At 47.1% G+C, this 22,210-nt stretch overlaps 2 protein-coding genes across 5 annotated transcripts in view; one reads left to right on the plus strand and one right to left on the minus strand.

Annotated features, from left to right (window-relative positions):
• The window catches only part of LOC119163142 (uncharacterized), a 166,733-nt gene that overhangs the window by 20,984 nt on the left and 123,539 nt on the right, over positions 1-22,210 (plus strand). For 2 of the 4 annotated variants that reach the window (XM_075874134.1, XM_075874133.1), the window contains exon 2: positions 2,998-3,090. The gene's annotated coding sequence lies outside the window, so the exon portion shown is untranslated. Of the gene's footprint in view, positions 1-2,997; positions 3,091-13,832; positions 13,916-22,210 lie in introns of those variants that run through there. The other 2 variants (XM_075874135.1, XM_075874136.1) reach the window with 2 other exon arrangements.
• The window catches only part of LOC119185727 (hemicentin-1), a 122,854-nt gene that overhangs the window by 17,048 nt on the left and 83,596 nt on the right, over positions 1-22,210 (minus strand). Inside the window, exons 31-39 of the mRNA XM_075874514.1 lie at positions 17,332-17,451; positions 15,507-15,674; positions 13,738-13,882; positions 12,305-12,453; positions 10,959-11,081; positions 7,988-8,152; positions 7,614-7,684; positions 3,764-3,986; positions 2,919-3,017 (exon numbers count right to left, since the gene is read on the minus strand). Of these exons, the coding sequence (XP_075730629.1) occupies positions 2,919-3,017; positions 3,764-3,986; positions 7,614-7,684; positions 7,988-8,152; positions 10,959-11,081; positions 12,305-12,453; positions 13,738-13,882; positions 15,507-15,674; positions 17,332-17,451 (1,263 nt within the window). The remainder of the gene's footprint in view (positions 1-2,918; positions 3,018-3,763; positions 3,987-7,613; positions 7,685-7,987; positions 8,153-10,958; positions 11,082-12,304; positions 12,454-13,737; positions 13,883-15,506; positions 15,675-17,331; positions 17,452-22,210) is intronic.

Genomic DNA, 22,210 nt, shown 5'->3' on the forward strand with positions numbered 1-22,210 from the left:
AAATGCACAACACATTCGTATGACACTTGGCTTAAGCTAGCAAACAGTTCTTAATAGCGAGTAGTTCTGAAACTGCAAAACAGTTAATTCTCTGGTGCGCTTTAGCGACATAACATAACACGCAATGTCTTACAGCATTGTGCTTTGCATAGCGATCGTGACGTTGCTAAGCTAAAAGGAGTCTTCATACTTTTTCGGTGACGGTTGCCAGCACTGAGCAAGCTTAGGTGGCAGGTTGTTTGTAATATCGCCATGTATGCTTCAAGCAATCGCAATCAGGGACACTAGTTTCTTGATGTCTGCTGTTCACGTGCCTTTTACAGTTGTATTATCGAAAGTTTTCGTAGATTAGTTGAAGTGAGAGGCAATACAGTGGGTTTGCTCACATCTACATCTTAACAAGGTTATGAGAGAGCATGCTTATAGTCATAGTACGAAGCTTGTTCGTGTTTCTTTATGCGTGTGTGATGCTATTATACTTTCTTACTTAACTTGTTAGCTAAAGTCTACTGCAATATCTTGAACATTACTTCTATTGGCCTGATACAGTACTATTAATGCCTTGAGTTCTGGTGAAACTGTGACCATTCTGTAAAATGCTGAGTGTTTATAACATTGCAACCTTTTCGTCATGTGAGGAGAATGTGAAACTGCTATGAACAGCAGCGACAATGATTCTATACAGCCTTATACAGTCGATGACAGTTTATTTGAATTTGGTAGGAACCACGAAGAAGTCCAAATAATTGAGAGTCCAAAAACAAAGAGCAGTCACGAAAAAGAAAGCCTGATCTCATCATCATCCAACTCGGTGAAAACTCCCGAGACACATAGGATCGAGGTCAGCTGCCTTCCGGCTGGTGAATAATCGCAGCATTTCTTGCCATGTCTTGTAGTTGCCACATTTCATTATTGGTACTGACTGCCCAGATGGATGGAGCATGTGGCGTCGAAGCCATTTAGCAGATGAGGCCTCGCATGTCAAGGAACAAACGAGAGGGAGACCCAAAGCACGAGATGCAAATCAGACTTAATCACAGAAACAACTTACAACGCAAGTTCGAAAAATGTCAAAGTACAAAGTTAGGCTACTTTGTGTTGCAGTACTCTTGGAGTAGTCAATGTAGTTGGGTAGTTCTCTCTCCATGTCGTACGTGAGGGCAGTCTCATACGCCATACTAAGCTAACTTCGAGCGTGGATTAGCATGTGGTTTGGTCATGGAGCCATTCGACGGGTGCTTGGCTGGCTAAAGTTGAAGGGCAGCCATAATGTGTATTCAACAAACATAGCTTATGAGATCGGCAATTGTAATTTCTACGTGGATTTTTACACTGGCATGATCTCCTGCTATAGCCAGTGCTGGCAACCTTGCAAAATATTGTAAACATCACATACAGCTTCTCATAGCATTTCACATCAATTCAATCAGCTTCTTGGTGTCCCGAAAAATCGTATGGTGCACTGTGGGGCGGCCAGATCCTTGTTCACGAGCTGATTCCAGGTTTTCAGCAAATGCTTATTTTGTTCTTTGTGCTGCTGTCGCTTCACTTTTGTATGTGAGCATGAATTAGAGGTTAGAAAGTGCATCTTTAGTGTTTTTTATACTGCCTATAAATGCCTATTCTTGGCGTTTGTGCCAAAACGCTTACAAATGCCTGTAAATGCCTATTTTCAAAGTTCACACTCATAAGAGCACTATATTGGCTCAAGTTTCACTCTCAAGTGCAGTTTGAGATCATTATACCATTATTCGTGTCACTCACAAGGTTGACTGTGCCGAAGTAAGGGGTTTGACTTAGTGCTCCAGTTCAACCAACTCCTAGAAACAACACGTGCAGCAGTGGAGTGGGACACACCAGTGAACATTCGCGCTGCACTGACATGGTGCGAGCGGCTGGCAAATACAAGACCGCAAAGAGCCGTCAGCGGAGAGTGAAGAGAGAAAAAGAAAACAAAATATAATGTTCACTGGCTTCTGTTTTGTTTCTAGTTTACATTGCAAGGTGCTCAGTGCAGAAGCGTAGCGAGAAATTTATTTCGTGGGGGGTTCAACTATACTTTATGAAGAATCGTGTGTACATTTGTATGTGGTGTGTATATATACACACATGCAAAACTAGAAAGTTACAGCGGGGTAAAAGTGATTCGCAGAACATAGGGGAGACCGTATTCCGAGCATAATTACACTGCTATGTTACACTGTTGGCACCTGTGTGCCGTCTTAAGCAAAAACATTTTAGTTTTCCTGTCGAAGATAGAGGTGGTCGCGCACGTCTTCGTTTCGGACTTATTTGCATTCATGTGAAAATTTATAAAATTCATTGTGCCTGTATTCACAATTTTAGGAGCCTAAAATATTCTTTTGCCTGCCTATTTTTGAAGCCTAAACCAAGCCTTTTCCATGCCTAAAAATCTGGCCTCTAGTTCACATTACTTCAATCCGAGTAGCGGTGCCACAAAGGTGTCGAAACGAATGAGCATCTTCAAATAAATAAGTATGTTTGGAATTTTCAGCGTCCGAACAAGAAGTCGTTGATTGTATTTATGAGTTTTAGTTGCCGTATGTCAATAGGCATTCTATAGCAAGGTCACAAATAAATAACAGCATAGGAAAACACTTGGGGTTGCACTTGTTTGACCTATATACTTCTGTACTTTCCACAGCATTATGTAAAGATTGTAGCCGAGACACTGTTGCATGCAAAGTTGACTTCACGTATAGAGAGAGGCATAGGTAATCATTGTAGGAACCCATTGTGCTGGAATAAATGACTGTGGCGACTATAATCGTTTTGTGGCATAGCCCCATATCTCCGGCAGGACAGTGAAATAAATCACTGCAGTGTGGCAAAGTCTTGGAGTCCAGTCACGGTTGCTGTATAGTGAACTGTAGCTGCATAAACCAGCATGTACTTACGTATGACTGGCGATGCTGCAGAAGTAGGACTGTTCCAGTGCAAGCTGACAGAATTCGATGTGATGCCTGTCACTCGCAGGCTCGGAACCGCTGGTGGGTCTGTGAGCGAGGGAGGACAAAAGCGAAGGCAAACATGGACGTCCAGCAACGATCCAAGCAATGACTACTCATGGTGAGTATATGTAGCAAAATACGCAGCCTTTCCGATTATTTGCAGTCTTATTCAAACAAGTGTGCTTGGCCTCGTTGTTTAGCACATTCTCGAACATACAAATTGACAGGAGTTTAATCTAGCTCTTAAGCAAACATTTCGCAGAGCGAGCCATGTCGTAGAGCCATGTTTAGACCATAAAGTAAATCCTGTTCCTTGCAACAAACTATACGCACCTTCACCAGATCCCCAGCCACCAGCTTCCTTTGCCAAGCCTCACTGATTCACTGACAATCTCTCAGTGGAGGTCACTTTGTAAGCGAACTATTGTAAATTTTGTCCATCTTTATACATACTTTAATAATTCCTCTCTATTCTCTCTCTCCCTGTCCTTCACTCTTTTCTCATCTGCTGATGACTGCAATTCACCTGTCTACTACTCAAGCTAGACAGTTTGAGCAGCAGGCAAAGCGTCATATGACTGCCAACCATAAGAATGGCTGTAGATTACTTGCTACATAGTGTATGCACATATGTAGTTCTTCATGACTTGTGCAGCACAGAGGGCACCATTTTTATGGCTTTGACCACCCAATGCTGGACTGAAAAATGAAAGACTCCTCTTTCCCTCCCTGTTAGTGCGTCATTTGCGCATATGGTACAGAAAAGGATGGCATGTGTGTACATACAGTACCTCCGTTTAATGTCGTGCAAGCAACCTCTTCGGAGGCTGGTCCCGAGCCGACCTCATTGAAGGCCTTGAGCATGAAGCGGTATGTGGATGCCGCCTGGAGGCCCCTGAAGGTGCGCTGCTCGGTGTCCCGGTTTACTGTGTCGTGCACAAATGGTGTGCCGTCCATCTTGTGGCCGATGTAGTAGCCCTTAAGCTCGCCGTTCAGCTGGTCCGCCGGCGGGGGCTGCGCAACAGTCAGTGTCAGGCTAGGGGTAAATTATAATTGCTGCGACTGAATAATGAAGGCTGACTGGCTGAAAACAACATTATTTATTAGCTATACTTTTGAATAAGTAAGGAGAGTGACTGTTACAAACACGCATCTGGACTAGAGCTTAACATGTGTGCCTAGAAATTATGTTCTCTAAGGCTAGCTCAGCAATAGCAAAATTTGATGAGCAGCAAAGGCTCGAGCTTGGATACTGTGCATTCTGCTTCATAAAACCGGTTACTGAAGCTGGGTTAACAAATCTGCTTGACATGATATAATTTTAGAGCCTTTGATTCTGAGAACAGTGGTGAAATATTCTGTTACAAAAGGCACCCTGAATTGTACATTGTTCATCTGGCAGCAGTGCGTTGAAGTGCAGGTAGTGGGGGCACGTGCAAATAAATTGCTGATATTTTTTTTATCTGTGCCTTTAATACCTGTGCTTCAATGGGCTGCTGATTTTAATTGTGAGAAGGAACTGTAAACGTAGAATAAAAAAAAATCTAGTAAATGTGTTCACCAGTTAGCTTGTTTAAATGTTGCTAAAAATGTCATCTAAGGAGGAAAATGCCAAAAAGCACAAGATGTGTGTATGCTGTATTTCGACCTTGCAGTGCAGTGTGGCAAAAATGCATAAACAATTGTCGCTGATAATGTGCCAAGATTTGTCTGGGTATTGGTATTTTACCAATGCAGTGACATTAAAAGAGTGCTGCACGAAGTGCCTTTCGCGAAGCGCATCTTAAGCAATGTGAAATATACCTGTTACAAAACAGCAATGATACGTCTGCCCATTCGTGATGAAGATAGCAGGAACGTAAGATCTTCTTTAGAATAACGATGAACCATTGCAGTGATAAAGGAATGTAGCAGAAACTGCAACTATGAAGTGCATTTCGGGGAGTGCGTATGACGGAACGTAAAATCCCTGTTATGATAACGGCAATGACGCTTCTGTCCATTTCCGATGTGCCGCTGCAGTGATACTGAGACACGGCTGCAGAAATGGAAACTATAAAATGCCTTTTGCGTAGCGCACCTAAAGGAGCGTGAAATACCTTCCGCGACAGCGGCAACAATACATCTCCCCATTTGCAATGTACCGCTACAGCGACACTAAAGGCATGTAGCTGAAAGAAAAACTATACAGTGCTTTATGTGGAGCGCTCCTGACAGAATGTGAAATAACGGCAACAGCGACAATGCACCTGGTCATTCATGATGTACCGCTACAGTAATACTTATCAAATATAATGGAAACTGAAACTATGCACGCCTTTCGTAATGTACATAACACGACCTTTGCAAAAACGACAACGATGCGTCTTTCCATTCGCAATGTATTCCTGCAGCGACGCTAAAGGAGTGCTACAGGAACCGGAACTATGAAGTGCCTTTTGCGGAGCGCACCTGAAGGAATGCGAATCCCCTTCCAAAACAACGGCAAGAATGAGTCTCCCCAGTTGCGATACACAGCTACAGCGATATTTCAGGATTGTAACAGAAACTGAAACTATGCATGCCTTTCATAATGAACATATCAGGAATTGAAATCTTTTTGACAAGAATGGCAATGATGCATCTGAGTGTTCGCGATGTACCGCTTCACCGACGTTAAAGGAGTGCCGCAGAAACCGAAACTATAAAGAGCTTTTGGCGGAGCGCACCTGAAAAACCGTGAAATCCCTTCCATGACAACGGCAACGATGCGTCTTCTCGTTTGCGATGTACCGCTACAGCATGGATTATAACAGAAACCGAAACTAAGCGTCTTTTGAGATTAACTTACTAGGAACTTGAGGTCATTGACAGCAACAGCAATGATGGGTCAGCTGTACCGCTATATACCGCTGGAGTGACGCTAAAGGAGTGGCGCATAAACGAAGCTATGAAGTGCCTTTCACGGAACACACCTGAAAGAACGTGACATCCAATCTGCAAAACGTTGAGTCTCCGCATTCGTTATGTACTGCTGCAGCGATATTTATGGATTGCAACAGAAACCAAAGCTACTCGCGTTTTTCGTGATGAGCATAGTAGGAACCTAAATCTTCTTAACAAGAACGGCAATGGTGCATCTGACCATTCGCGATGTACTGCTGCAGCGACGCTGAAAAAGTACAGCAGAAAGCGAAACTATGAAGTGCATTTTGCTCAGCGCACCTGAAAGACTTTGAAATCCCTTCCACGACAACGGAAAGGATGCGTCTCCCTATTAAGGATGTACCGCTACAGCATTCTTTATGGATTGTAACAGAAACCAAAGCTACGCGCGTGTTTTGTGATGAACGCAGCAGGAACTCAAGTACGGCAACGATGCCTCTCCGCATTTGTGATGTACAGCTATAGCAATATTTGTGGACTGTAACAGAAGCCGAAACTATGCGTGTATTTCATGAGGAACGTAGCAAGAACTGCAGACCTTGATAAGAACAGCAACAGTGCGTCCGACTATTGGCGATATACCGCTGCAGCGATGCTAAAGGAGTGCTGCAAAAACAGATAATATGAAATGCTTTGCTCGGAGCGCAAAAGAAGGAACGTGAAATCCCTTTCACGATAATGATGCGTCTCCCCATTTGTGATGTATTGCTAGAGCGATATTTATGGACTGTAACAGAAACCGAAACTATGCGGGTCTTTCGTGATGAACATAGCAGGAACTTAAGACTGCGAGAAGAACGGCAACAATGCGTCTGACATTAGCGATGTACCGCAGCAGCGACACTAAAGGAGTGCTGCAGAAAACGAAACTATGAAATGCTTTGCTCGAAGCGTAAAAGAAGGAACATGAGATCTCTTCCACAACAACTATGCGTCTCCCCATTTGTGATGTGCTGCTAGAGCGATATATGTGGACTGTAACAGAAACCGAAACTATGCGTGTCTTTCGTGATGAACATAGCAGGAACTTAAGACCGCGATAAGAACGGCAACAATGCGTCTTACCATTGGCGATGTACCGCAGAAGCAACACTAAAGGAGTGCTTGAGAAACCAAAACAGTGAAATGCTTTGCGTGGAGCGTAAAAGAAGGAACATGAAATCCCTTCCACGACAACGATGCGTCTCCCCATTTGTGATGTACAGCTAGAGCGATATTTGTGGACTGTAACAGAAACCGAAACTATGCGTGTCTTTCGTGATGAACATAGCAGGAACTTAAATCTTGTCAATAACGGCAACGATGCCTCTGACCATTGGCAGTGTACCACTGAACGGACACTTTGGAATGCGGCGGAAACCGAAACAATAGCATGCCTTCCGCGGTGACAATATGAAGGAACCTGGGATCTCTTTCACTGGAACGGCAACGATGCGTCTGCTGATTCTTGGTGTACCGCTGTAGGAACACACGGAGTACAGCGCGAACCGAAACTACAAATTATCTGTCGCTGTAAACACCCGCAGAAGTGTGAAATTTATTTCGCGTTAACGGTGACGATGCGCCTGGCCATTCGCGATGTATCCTGTAGCAACTCTAAATTAAGGAATGAAGTGAATATTCAAGCTATAACTTGTCTTTCGCGCTAAGCACATGGAGAAACCCACAATATTTCTTGCAATACCGCTAACTATGCGTTCCTGTTAAAACACTCACCTCCCAAGAGACCTTGATGTTCCGGGTGTCGAGAGCCTCGCACTGGACATTCATCGGCGGTGCGCTGGGCTCTGCAAGTGGGGATGGCACTGGTATAATACATGCGTTACACGAGTGCCCGTGGAACCCGACCATACGTGCATGCACATGCACTGTAACACCGTTACGTTTTAAGACGGGTTTTAAAAAGCCGTGGGAAACCTTAAAAGAACACACGCACCACTGTGGCAGCGGCTCGCGCGGCTGCAGAAAATAGCGTTTGTGGGCCACATTGTGCAAGGAAAAGACATCTTCCATCTTAGTACGAGAAGGAAACAGATCGAAGAGAGCTATGGGCAAAAGGGCACCCGCAATTTGTGCACGCGGGTACGTACCTTCGGCGGCCGTCTGGAAGGTGATGGTGTCTGAGGGGTCGCCGAAGCCAACCGAGTTCTCGGCCAGGACCAGGGCCAAGTATTCGGTACCCGGGTGCAGGTTGGTGACCATAAGCGACGTCCGCATGCCGTCCACTTCCTGCTCCTGGAGCACGCTGCCGCGGGCTGCGGTGCAGAGGGATCGCGTTAGAACGCAACGTCAAAGAGGTGTCTGTACCAGGCCAGTTTGGTATACGGCGTATGGTTGTATTAAGAGTGGAGCTGTTTAAGCTCGATTTGCGTGTCGTGCGACAAAAATTGGAGTAGGAATTCGAATCCTGGTACCCATGGTCCAAAACGAGTTATGTAACAAACCTGCTTTGGAGGCACGGCAGAAGAACAGGCATTAATGGGGACTTCATGAATGCGTTGCTATGGGCGAGAGAACACGAAAATGATAGAAAGATAAAAAGAATTAAAGACGCGGTAAAACAAAGATGGTGAGAGCAAGAAAGCTAAGAGAGAAAGAAAAAGATCTGCGCCCCACCCCCCTTTTTTGTATGAATAACGGGTTACCGCGGCTTAAAAATTTGTGATCGCAGCAAAGCACGCGCACAGCACGCTCTGGGTGGGACGGAAAGGCACGCAAAGTAGAGCCGAGAAGGATGGAGCCATGTTCCCTAGCGTGGTAGAGAAGTGGTTACTGTTATGTGAAGAAGTGATAATGTCGCGAAACAAAGAGTGCGATAGCAATGAATTGGAAATTTGTTATACCATTGCAAGGCTAGCAGCTTAGCACCCGAGCAGGCGTAACTCGAACAAAACGCTGGCGAAATAAAACGTGGCCGCCGCAGCAAGCGAAGCCACCTTTGTGTTGCCTGCCACTTGAACGCAAACTGAGAGTCGAGAAGTTGGCACGTTCGAAGGTACGAGCCTTCCGCAAATCCCCGTCAAGATGAGGCGCGGGCGGCCGCGCCCTGCTGCAGCTCAGTGTGCGCAGTTTACTGCTGTAGCCGCGCAGTCCAACGGGGCCCTTTCGCGCGACGGTCGGTGCGTTTCCCTTTCGCTTCAGCGGCGATCGTCGGCTGCCCGTGCACGCTTTCTCTAAGCGCATAGAAAAACGATGCGCCCGGTGATGTATTGTCATTTGCCTTTATGGGAAACTTCCTGGCGATGGCGAACGTGGTCCTGCAGAAGATAGCGCGACCTTTCTCAGCATTTCGGATGATAGAGGAAGATTACATTTAGAGAGAAAGGGAGATAGCTTAAATGGGTTTTAAAAGGGTTGCGTAACGAGGGGAGCGCGCGCGGTAGATAGGAGGAAAGTGATCAGGTGAGCGTCTCCATTTTTTTTATTAAATGTATATAGGGAGAGGTTGGTGTCAATGCGTGGGCCGTCTGTATCATTTAGTGAGCCTAAAGACGGCCCACTCTCGTTATCATGGATCGGCCAATCTGCCGCCGGCGCGGAGGCAGAGCGTGCCGAGCCGGGGGTGCCGGCCGAGCTGCCTGGTAGAGCAATCTTCTCGCACGCCTTTAGGTTACGTTATCTCCAAGTTCCCGAAATGCTTGCACCTTTGTTTTCGATCAGGACGCTGTCCGCGGCAGTGGTGTTCCGTACTACGCCGGAGAATTCCCATTCAGAGGCATGAAAATTTCCCATTTCGGGGATTTTTTTTTCTGCAAACGTTGACGAAATTCCCAGCATAATTCCCTGCACAACAGAACTGGCTTCCTCCCCATTCACGCACACACATACTATAATTACACGTGCCTCACGTACTGGCGAACTAGCTCCTCCGCTGCAGCAAAACAAAAGCTTACTTTAGGAATTCATATATGGTTAGTACACAGCACATTGTGTGCTTCAATTCTAACACCACTAGTGAACTAGAAATCGATCCCCGTAAATATCGGGAACAAATGTCAAAGTCTATGCTTGCGTGGTCCATGCGCCAGAACCGATTACAGAAGATGAAGGCGCACTTTGACCGCTAGTTATCGGTCGGCATAGAAGAATTTAGCCATTCCTGAAATTCCCTGCAACATCGCAGATTCCCTTTTTCCATTTAGCTCAAAACGACTGGCAAGAATTCCCCCCCCCCCCCCCCCCCCCAAAAAAAAAGGGGAAATTCCCTGCACGGAACATCACTGGTCCGCGGTCATTTGAGTGCTTTAGTGCGGGGACCAACCATGCGGCTTGGGCACCCAAGCTATTCCGTATCTTTTTTTTTTGTACTCTCTTTGGGAGCGGCTTGCAGATAGAAGAAATCGGGGAGAGCACAAAAGAACGCAAGAGCTTGGGGCCCTAACGACTTAGCGTAATTATTAAACAATATAATTACTTTGGCACTCTTTTGTGTAAGGCATTGGACGCGTTCTAATGCTTTTTTCAGTTCTTCGAAGTTAAGAGAAAAGAAAAGTGGTTCCGGACCCCTATAAAGGTTAGCTTAATTGTGTTTCTCATTGCTGATGCATAGCTTCGCCCCGCCACGGTGGTCTAGTGGCTAAGGTACTCGGCTGCTGACCCGCAGGTCGCGGGATCGAATCCCGGCTTCGGCGGCTGCATTTCCGATGGAGGCGGAAATGTTGTAGGCCCGTGTGCTCAGATTTGGATGCACGTTAAAGAACCCCAGGTGGTCGCAATTTCCGGAGCTCTCCACTACGGCGTCGCTCATAACCATATCGTGGTTTTGGGACGTTAAACTCCACATATCAACCAAATCATCTGATGCATAGTTTCGTTTTCAAAAGCTTTGCGACTTTCACCAATATTTTAACGTACTTGCGACATCAATGTGAAAAAATAAAACGAACCTTTTCTTTAAAATGCAGCAGACCTCATACTGCTGTGCTCGCTGAGAAAAAAAAAAAAAAGCATGTTTCCGTCGCCGTGTGTAGGAAGCCATGAGCTGAATGGCTTGTGCCGCGTTGTAGCAGCAAAGGGCGCGTGCTTCGCCGTGACCTTTGATACGCCGACAGTTATACGTACACGACTTCCTCCAGTAACGGAAGACGTATCGGTTGACGGGCCTCCTGGGCGGCGACCACTTGACGGACACGTAGCGGCTGCGTCGCTCCGTCACCACCACGTCGGTCGGGCTCTCCGGGGGCTCTGTGCGGTTAATGCACGGAGGAAGAGTGCATGAAAAAACGATAATACTAAATTAGGAGGGATTATTGTGCCGTACACCTTCGAAATGGAACGCTACGTCACGACGGAAGCTTCAGCCCAGAGCACGACTTTTTACGTCAAGATGACGCGCAGAAAGAGGAGGTTTAAACGATTTCCTTATGAACGAGGCTCAACGATAACAATGAAAAAGAAGTAAAGTTTGAGAGGGGTACCATGTCAGTGAAGATACGCTTAGCATTTTTTATTTAGAAACGCTGATAACGCGGCCAATAAATCGATCGATAAAATAAATAAGTCGGACACAAATCCGAGACGTAGCCATAAATTTATTAGCGTAATAAGAAGCGTTTGAATAACATGCTTGGTTGTTATGTCAACTGCCTATACAATTGAAGAGATCCAAGTTCCATTCGGGGCGAAGGTGAAACATTTGCACAACGGCACTGTATAGCGGCGTGTCTTCTCTTAGGTCAGTACCTCGCACCAATTTTCCCTCAAACCCTTGAGAGATGGAAACGCGCACATCGACCGCTGGAGGTCGCAGCGTTGAGGGAAATTAGGCATCGCGTTAATCACGATAGTGGCGTGCGGCACAACGAGGTTGTTCAATGCCGAAAGTGGCATGGGCACCTGAACCTTTTGTTTCACGTAGGTCAATGATCTTTGAATCAATACCGTGGAATGCACTTCGCACTGTCCATGCGGCAGGGTTTAAAGGAAATAGGTTATACTGAATCGGGCGTATAGGCAATCGCCGTGCTCCTCAAGCAGTTAATCAATAGGAAAAGAAGTGATTCAGGAACTCTCGCGAATATCGTTAAAAAGGAAACTCCGCGCGCTTTGCGTACGTCGCATTAAATTGGCTTCTTAATGATTCTGTGATACGCAAACACATCAAAGTAGATGGTGTACATAAATTTCGCCCGCAACATTAAAATGTGGTAGCAGCGACAAGGCCATCTCCACTAAACTATCGCGGTGGGATTCAGGTTTACAATCACACGCTTCCATCCCCCCCCCCCCCCCACACACACATACAGCAATAATTCATGCGCGATTTGCCTTACACATGATCCTGAATCAACGTATTAATTTATGTGCGATTTTCCTTACATAGGATCCTTCATCAACGTATTACTTCTAAAACAACATCGTCTTCACGCGAGTACTTGACGCCTGTTCGGCAGCCGACGCACCCTTACCGAGCACGGTGAGCCGGAACGTGTGCTTGGTCTGTCCGTAGTCGTTCTTGGCGACGCACACGTAGGCTGTGGCGTCCTTGCGCGCGCTGTTGTGGATCACCAGCACCGAGGTCACTCCCGTGGCGCTCATCTCCTCGTGGGTCTCGTACCTGCGACCAGTCGGCTGTGAGCTTGCGCTGAACGGTGAAAGGGAAGCTGCGAAAACTTTAAAGCGGCCACGACATCCGATTTTCGATCGTGATCTATGTTGTGTGGGTTGATCCCTGTGACAGAGTGCTACGTCGGACGTCTTGGTGCACGCCATAGCGTTTCCTAAACTTAACTAGAGGGGACATTGGCGCTGCGATCGTTCAGCGACCATGGGAATTATAATTATGGATATGCCTAGTTTTCGTGCGTAGAGCTGCGGGCGGCAAACGCACTTGTGGATTCGTTTATTGCTGCGTTTTGGTTTCGTTTCGCAGGAAAGAGCAAACCGTTTTGCGCTTCGTGAAGTGTTAACCAACAAATTAAAGTGGTGAAGCGTATAACTGCCGAACATTCGCCGATTGTTGTTTCGCGACAAAGCAGCTTCAAGCCACGTTAATCGAGAACGAACGCAAAGTACGAAGACTGGGTAAATTCATGGCATACTTATAATTCCCATGCTCGCTGAAGTTCTATGCGTTGCAGCTCCCATAGACACTAGCGCCAGAGTTTCCTCTAGTGTGTATTTAGGAAACTATGGTTCACAAAACGATCCAGAAGCAGGCCATGCAAGCTCTATAGGGCGCTTCTTGCGGTCGGCCGGTCTTTCTGAACGACTGTCATTAGAACGACCTTTTTTGTGCATGTGGGTTTTTCCCCTTTTTACTGTCTCTTGCTCTCTACCGTCCCCTTGCCCCAACTTCGCCACCAGTTCTCGGTAGCAAAACTGAGGCTATCCATGGTTAACCTCCAGGCGTACCTCTTTATCTCTCTCTATACGGAACATCATGGCTATAGCGAATTTTCCTATGGAGCGTCCCTATATAGCCGCTGTTGCAACAAGCAATGCGTACGTCGATCCCCTTTTTTAACTGGAGGCGTCGCTGCCTACTGGGGCCTCCGTCTGCAGATCGTTCGTGGAGTGTATACGCAATTAGAGTGCTCCCTGTGTGTTCCTCAACCGTCTTCTTCGGTGCAGGGTAGCAAACCTAAGGAACTTCTAGTTGAGTTTTACTGCGACTGCAAAAAAAGAAAACTGCGCTAACTCGTCCTGTCTTTGCGCTCTTTTTCTACTCGTAATCACGAACCAACCAAGCCAAACGCGTACACTGCGGAGTTTCCTTCATTCTTTTTTTTTCTCTCTTTTCGTTTTGACAAGACTACGAGGGTCGCGCGCGTGCTACGTCTGAGATAAATATCTTTTTAAGGTCGGACAAGGCGGGTGTTCTGTAATTTCTCGCGTATACCTGTCGACGGAAGGCAGAAGCAGGGTGTTATCCTTTTCCCAGGTGACGACCAGCGGGTGCTGTCCGCTGGCCTCGCAGGCGATCTTGGCGATGTCCCCGCGCTTGACGGACACATCTGACGAGGACTTGCTGATGCGTGGGGGAACTGCAGGGGAAAGAGATGCGGCCGGCATTTCGAGTAAGTGTCATTATCAGGTTTGTTATATCGTCTGCACAGCGGAACTTAGTCGGAGAGAGGTATACTGTACAATTTTGGGGGCTGAGCAAGCACTCTTGGAAGTACTTTGCGCTGAACAAACGGGGACTTTGCGTTTGTCCGTGTGTCTTCTTCCTTCGCCCGTTTGTTCGCTTGAGCAAACACGCCCCTTTTTGTTCCGCTGGCTGCAGTTTGTCACATGTCGGCGGAATTTTGACTCGAATAGTTACATCACAACCGACCTTATTCCTCGCGGCCAGTTTTTCGGTGACATAGCGTGGTTATCTCAAATGATTGCGCGTACTGGTCGTTGTGCTTAAAATTTTCAAAGTTCGTGAGGCCTATACGTTGAAAAAGTTTGACTTTCTATTGCGTACGTGGCTATAATCGCAGTACACCTACTTGTGAAATAATGCGTGCTAGACTTCAGGTCACCCGGCCGTAAGCATAGCGACTCTTAGTGGATTCTCTATCTGGCGGTTCTGGAAAGCAGGCACGGTCCTATCGCTGGCAAGTGTTCTGTCGCCTGAGAACTGCCCAAGCTGTATATTGGTGTATGGGGGTAGACGAATCGAAACCACCTGTCTTTTGAACAACCACAAAATTTCTGTCTTGTTGGTGTGTTAGCGCGCTGGCAACGTCATAAGTTTCTCATTTACGAACGCGAAGATTTCCTAAAGGTGATATTTTTTGATGCCGATTTCACGGGTTTAAGATAGTTATAGCAGCGAATGAGCGCCAGTGTACAGAACGGGTGTTTTGCACGTGCTGAACTCATCTTAGTACAGAACGCGAAGTTAAAAGTCATTGCGACACTCATTTTACTTCAACCAACTCTCAGTTTCAGAGAAGTGGTCATAAGAGGGAAAAGAAAAGTGAGCCCCGTAATTCTCTGCATCAGGGTGCGACTCCTCAACAGTAGCTCACAAGGGTAGGGGGTGAGAAGGGATTAAAGGATAGGAATAAAGGTGCAGAGAGAGAGAAAGAGGCGTGAGGTAAGCCAGAGAGCGACGACATATCGAGGGGATAGGAGAGATAGGAAAGACGGAAACACGGTCACAGGAGTCCGAGGACGGGGCACCACTTGCGAGAGCTCTTGTCGGCGTCAGGAGATGGCGTAGGGCAAGTCCAGTAAGTCAGAGCTACGCTAAAGCGCCGCGGAGGCGTGTCCTGCGGGTTTTGTTTAACGAAGTTCCGATAACAGACGGAGGAGGCCTATGCGTGAGTGAGTCGCATTTTCTCACCGTCGTGGCATCACCCTGAAATGTGGCTTGTAATCACAATTTACGTTCTCTGCGAGCTTCCTCACCGTTCGAGTGCTGCACAGAAGATTATTGCTGTAATGTCTCTCGGGAGTATTCGATTTCAACTAAATATCGCTGATAACGAAATCTTACTTCAAAATTCTTGTTGTAACAAGAGCACTCCATACGCGCGAGCCTGTTCAGACCCTCGCACTTTACGGTATATTCGGTAATGGTCTTGTTTCATGTGAACCATCGCAGCATCCGTGACTCTAGCGGCCACGACAAGCGCTGCGAGAGGAAGTTTAGCTCACGCTATACGTGCTTACCGTGCACGGATACCTTGATAGTCTTGGAGAGTGGCGGTGCGACGCCGTTACTGACGTCGCACTGGTAGAGCCCCTCGTCGTCCGACTCGACGTTCTCGATCACCAGCGTCCCGTTGTCATAGATCTTCCTCCGTCCTACGGGGTGGAGGGGCACGAAGTCCCGCGATCCTGCACCAGAGAGCGTCGCGGGGTTTGAAACGTTAAAGCTTTATGAAACGTAACTTTGGTAGAACAGTTACCGCCGCGTTTCTCTTGAGAGGTGCTAAACAGTGATGCATCGCGGCCGGGGGAAAGGAAAGCACTGGTGTAGCTTGGGTGAGGACAAGTTCTGGTAAGGCTTGAGGGGGCTAGTGTCTCTTTTTTACACCCCTGCGGATGGCTATGTATCCTTGTGCGTTATCTAGTGAATTTCCTCGTTGTGCGTACTGTAAGAAGACAAGCTTTTGTGAGTGTTCGTCCATGATCTATAGCCATCTCTAAGTTTCATGCGGACGGCAATAAACGTCTGTGCGAGTCCCTAAGTGCGTGTTGGCTGTTTTGTTTGTCACATATTTTATAGCAGCGTAAAAGTTTAGGGGTGAAGCTCCTGAGGCCCCAACCTTGTGGGTGTCCGCGTTTGTCACTAGGAGATTCGTAGATGTGAGACTTAAAAAATGCCCCCCCCCCCCCCCCCTGAAGGGAATCGTGAGGAAATGCGAATGCATTTTTTTGCGCCGAGGGAGGGTACCGTTAACATTCGCCTCCACCGACCTCTGCCGAGCCAGCGAACTGTCGAGACTGAGGAAGCAGCGGACGGGAGGGTGGGGCGCCAGCGTTCTCGGCTCGGCGTCGGCGTTTCACAGCGGCGTCTCGAGCACACATTTCCGGATGTCCTTGACAGGCGCCCAGCCAGCGAACGGTCGAGAGTGATGCGCGAGCGGACAGGAGAGTGGAGCAAAGGGAGGAGAGAGAGCGAGTGGCGAGAGAAAGAGCTGTGAAAAACTGCACCTACCCTCTCCTACACTCTCTCGCACCACATGCTCCGGTTGCTAGGGGGAGGATAAGCGCGCGCCCTCTCAGCTGTTGCTATGGAAAAGTGGAGAGATAACACCTGCCCGGGGCGCAGACAACGCCGGATGCCTGACATAGCCCGACTAAGAAGTGAATTCGCATTTAAAAAACATGTTTGACAATAGAGTAATATCAATTATAATTGTGACGGAGCAATACAAAGCATCTACAGGCGTAAACCCTTTATACTAGTCGGCCAGTTCACTGTACAAATTATGGACCTTAGGAGATATCTTCGCCCACTTGTCATTATTCACCTTGTGGGTGTCCGTGGATTTTTTCTTATGTGCTTGCGCGCCCATGGCGCACGTGAGTGAGTGAGCTCAGATACACTTGTCACGCCTGTATGAATTTGCAAAAAAGCAAAAAAAAAAACAAAGAAAAGGCCTTTTCAAGCGGGTATCAGTGCACAATATAAAACTGTTATCTATCGTTTCCGTTCAGTACTTAACTGGTTAGTCACAGAAGTGGGGATTAATATCCTGTTTCAACAGACTGTCTGTTCAAGGCTATAGGAGGTCGTCTGAAGCACACCTGTCTGCATTTACCTGTGATTTCTAAAAGAACAAAGCTTCACTGCACCGGCACAGCCAGAAATGTTTTACCCCACCCCGGGCTAGAGCATGCTATGACTGTTATTGTCTGCGCGCACGTAACATAGTCTTATTCCAGTCCTTGTACGCTTATCGCGCTTAAAGGTTCCAACATTATTCTTTATATAGTAGCGTAGTATGCATACACCATCTCAAAATTACGATATTGCTCGTTTCCTCACCGATCTGCATCTTCCACGTGAAGCGTGGCTTTGGGAATCCGGCCGCGTTGCAGGCCAGCACAAGGTCTCGTCCCTGGACAGCGTCCGTGTCTTTTGGTTCCGACAGCCAGACAGGAGCAGCTGCGAAAAGAAGGAAATAACGTTAGCAATATGTGGAGATCGTTGGGAGAGGCTAGCGTTTGGCCCGGTAGACGGAAGAAGAGGAAAAGTTTCGGACTTGCTCGTGATCGCGTCGATCCCTTGATTGTTTAGCACACTGTCCGAGGACAGCAGAGGCGTCACTTACAAGGGGCGGTCAGGGAAGAGGGCGCGCTGTTTACCCCCCCCCCCTTGACGTCACCATTTACTGAATTAATTTATTCCGGGCGTGTAGTTTGCTGCTGGACACCATGTCGCGTGAACGTTCGGTCACAAGAACGACATATTTTGTGCGACTCCGTCAGTACGCAGCCAATTTGGTGTACACAAACCTCCCTGGAAAATTGTGTAACTACGCTTTCGATGAGACCAGAAAAAAAGGAAATGAGAAGTATCTGAGATGTCAGTGTTATCAGACTCCCAAAAAACGCATATTTGACCCTGCCATGGTGACATCTAGACTGTCGCAATTGCAAACACCAATGCGAGCCGCCTCTCGTCATTCATATAGATGCTCGGAAGCTGATTTAGGTGCTCAGCATGGAATATCTCACCGTATAAGGTAATGCTTTGTACTGCGCTTGTTATCACTATCATAATATTGCATTCTTTAGTGCTGAAGTGATTTCTGCGTTCACCGTTACATAAATGACAGATGCGCTTTTGCTTAGCAGTTCTAAGCTATAGTTTCCTCTTATGTACTTTCCTTCTAACTGCCCAAATTTCGGACATGTCTATAAGACGTGCTATGCCCCACGTCTTAAAGTTGAACATCTTAGCTGCAAAAAAAAAAGAAAGAAAAGAAAACATTGTAAGAAAGGACGTGAAGGTGGTTGGTGACCACCTATTAGGCAGTAGCAACCGTTGGTCCGCATATTTCTTCTAGTGTCAACTTTCTCGTTGCGTTTCGTGCATCTGAAAGGAAAGTGTGGAAACACAGTATCAGGTGATTGTATACTCTGAACTGACACGAGTGCATGCAAATGAAGAATTTAATTGTATAAAACTAAAGTACGTACCTTGTCGTTATACTTTTTCGGCAGGGATGTGGGAGGGCATAGGAAGGGATGTCTACTCTTCGCGACGTGCCAAATTGACATTAGCACGCCGCTCAATATTAGCCAAATAAATGTCTCTTGCACATAAGTTCATTTTATTGATTACGGTGTTGCCGCGATAGAAATCGCATTGTCAAGCACAAACATCGTTGAGTCAAAACTTCGATGACAGGGAACTTATGAATTGTAAGAGAGAAAGAAAGGTAGAGAGAGACAAAAAAAAAAAAGGCGAACCTATGAACCGCAATTTGTTGGCTAGATTGCAGTATGCGAACCAGAGTGAACTTTCCTCACTGCATGTATACCTTACGTGGAATTGCCAGTTGAATGCTCATGTATAATATTCATTTTGTGTCATACATACGCCTTGAAGAGCCGTCAAAAAAAAAAATGGTGCACGAATACACGCAGCGTTCACGTTAACTGATTTTGTAGATGGAGCGGTGTAGAGGGCTGCCGAGTACCTTTGGCGGCCTGGGTATCGTTCGCGTGCACACAACGTCGACACGCCACCATTGTTTTATAAGCGAAGCTTCTTGTGGGTCGTGCTCTCGTAGTAGTAGTAGTAGTAGTAGTAGTAGTAGTAGTAGTAGTAGTAGTAGTAGTAGTAGTAGTAGTAGTAGTAGTAGTAGTAGTATGTTGTAGTAGTAGCCACTTCTGGGTACTTTTTAAGAATCGCTCACATGATGGCTTTGTGTAGCGTTCAGGAGATTCCAGTTGAACAAGTCAAAGTTTCACGCTGAAAGTTTCGGTGCACAAGAAAGACACGGACAGATAAAGTGAGGACGGGACGATGCGTTTTTTTTTTGTTGGTGTTGTTTCGTGCCCTACAAGTTTCACAATGTACCACCACCAAGCCCATCCTTATAGGCCATATTTTCAGCATTGATAAAGATCGGGCTTGTTGGTAACACGTGCTGTATAACAGTGTACGAACGCAAAACAGGAAGGAAAAAAGACCTATGCCTAAAGCAGATGTCCTCTGAGCGTTCATGTTATTACACGTGAACGACACTGTACCTGTGCTTTGTTTTCGAGATCTTCATCAGTTCGCATACAACCATCGCTCGAAATATTGCTACCGACTGCGAAACAATTCAAATGGCTTCAATGCAGAATTCGCGGTATTGTCCAATCCATAACTAAGCGCTCGGGATCTGAAGTCGACATACTTCGTTATGGGGGCAGCATCGTTGTAGAGGTTGCTCACATTAACGCCCGCTAAGCAGCCGAAATGTAAAGAACTGTTAGCCGTACCATTCGTGTCGTTCTAACCACGACGTTGTTTTTAATCAGTTGTAGCGTTTTAGGTCCCAATGCCACGACATGATATAAGGGACGCCGTTGTGAAGGGTTCGGTAAATTTCGAACATCTGGTGTTCTTTAACGTGCACCTAAGTCGAAGTCGTCTAAGTGCTCTAGCGTTTGGCCGCCTTCGTAAATGCGGCCGGGATTCGATCCCGCGACCTTCGGGTCATCCGCAGAGCACCGTATACCCACTATATAGACCACCACGGCAGTTAGTGTTCGATTGCATGCGTCACGATTTTTGAGCGGATCGCACGGCACATTGGCTGGCGGTTCGCCGATATCTGCGATACCTTGTATGAGCAGAGCAGCCGACACCGCCGCACTTCCGACGGCGTTCTCGGCGACGCAGGTGTAGTTGCCGACGTCGGAGGCCGAGATGGAGCGGAGGCTCAGCGTGGACACGCCATCACCGAGCGTCTTGACGCTCCTCGCTTCGTTGTCGGCCGCGATCGGCCGTCCGTCTTTGGACCAGCGGATCGTGAACGGAGGCGAACCGCCGACGACGGCGCACACGACCGCCGTCTGGTCGCCGACGCCGAGACCTTCCTTGAACTGAAACTTCTGCAGGAGAGGCGCGTCTGCGGAGAAAACAGCGCCGTCCCAGAGGCGCGTCGTGCCTTAGCTCATCTAATCTTGTTTTCTGCCTGTTTAGAAAGTCGTGCTTGTGGTGTTTCAAAAATGCGCATTAATGCCTGAGTTGCGAGTTCTCAATACCTTACACTTCAGAGTCTGTCGTAATGCTTATGTGCTGGTAGAATACTAAGCGTAGCAAATCTACAGCTGTCGAACATCGTCCATCCTCCTTTCCCGGACTTCGCCACCTTTGCAAGCTTTTATAAATGCAGTAGTGCTTTCTTTGGACACTTCACTTTTGTAACTACACATGCATACAGTGCCGAACGCTGTGCATGCAGGTGACTGATAACGATGGATAAAAATGAAAACAAAAACAAAAAAGAACGACGGTACCCAAGGAAAGTTAGTGGAATCACTCAAGTTTGGGAATGTTGCCATTTTACCTTTCAGCATCTATAACGTACACACAAAACGACCTAGCGGCAACCGACGAAGACAGGCGCTTCGATTGCCACTCTGTCCTGGCCTCGTGTCGTGCACTAAGTGTTGAAATGCAATAGCAACAATAATGCCCCATACTCACTCCCACCCCACCCCCGAAAAGAAATGGTGGGCTTGTGGATTTTCCATTCTCAGTCAGTCGTTATGTAATTCTAATCGTGACCATTTGCGGGCGTCTACGGCAATATATCATGCACTGAAAGGGCGTCACGTGTGTTCTGATGGTGCATACCGCGTATGCCGAAAAGTGCTTGCTTCGGTTATTTGTTACTGTCGAGCGAAACCAACGAACGAAACTTTGGGGAAAACCTTAGATGCACCGTTTCCAAAGCTCGCTACTAATCTTCGCACGAGGCGCATGCAATGATATGATCTTATCACTCACCACTGGCGCGGAGATGCTGCACTAAAGAAAAGCAAAACAGCAGTAGCAGTTCGCTCGGGAAAGCCATCGCTTCGGCGCTTGAGCCCGAACCTCCGACTTGGTGGCGACACTGGCGAGGGCGCGCGCTCGCTCTTGGGGAAATTGTGAAGTGGCTGGATAAGTCCAAAAATGACGTCATGAGTAATTTCGAAAAAAAAAAAGTTCGTAGCACAGTAGTTCGTAGTTTCGGACCTCGTGGCGCCACACCGCGAGTGGAGGCAGAAGCGGCGACGAACGTGAGTGCGGGGCCGCAAATAAGGTAGCGCGACATCGTCACTGCAGACGTTTAGAACTTCGTATGGCGGCGTGAGGGTGCTGCATTTCACAGACACGAAACACTTTCCCACAAAACAAAAAATAACTTTACTTCAAGATGCGCTTATACAAGCATGAGTAAAGTAAGAATACAAAGGCTATAAACGGCGCATGAAATGACAACTCAGCGCTTCATATAACTCCTTGTGTTGTTACTCAAACTTGCTGCAATGGCCGAAGTCTAGATTATCCGCGTTCATAACAAAATGTGTTTAGTAATTATTATAACACTTTTCTTCCGTCACGTCTTGATATATATATGATGTTTAAAAAAAACACCGTGAAAGTGGGTATATAACTGTAGAGGCGTATATCGTATTAAAAATACAAAATGATAACAACCGGTGGTACACCGGGAGCGAGCGGCTCGTCATGCTGCGTACGCGTGAAATTTAATTAGAAGACCTAATATATTATCTGTTATGCGCACCTTAAAGTCCGCGCTGGCTGTAAATACGCGCTCCTGCAACGCGCTGCCTTCATCTCTGGACATACCGTCTTGCCGATGAGTCGCACCCACCTTTAACCAGGAGCTCCGCGGACGTTCGGTCGCTAC

Source organism: Rhipicephalus microplus, chromosome 9 (genome assembly GCF_043290135.1).
Source record: "Rhipicephalus microplus isolate Deutch F79 chromosome 9, USDA_Rmic, whole genome shotgun sequence".
Taxonomy (NCBI): domain Eukaryota; kingdom Metazoa; phylum Arthropoda; class Arachnida; order Ixodida; family Ixodidae; genus Rhipicephalus; species Rhipicephalus microplus.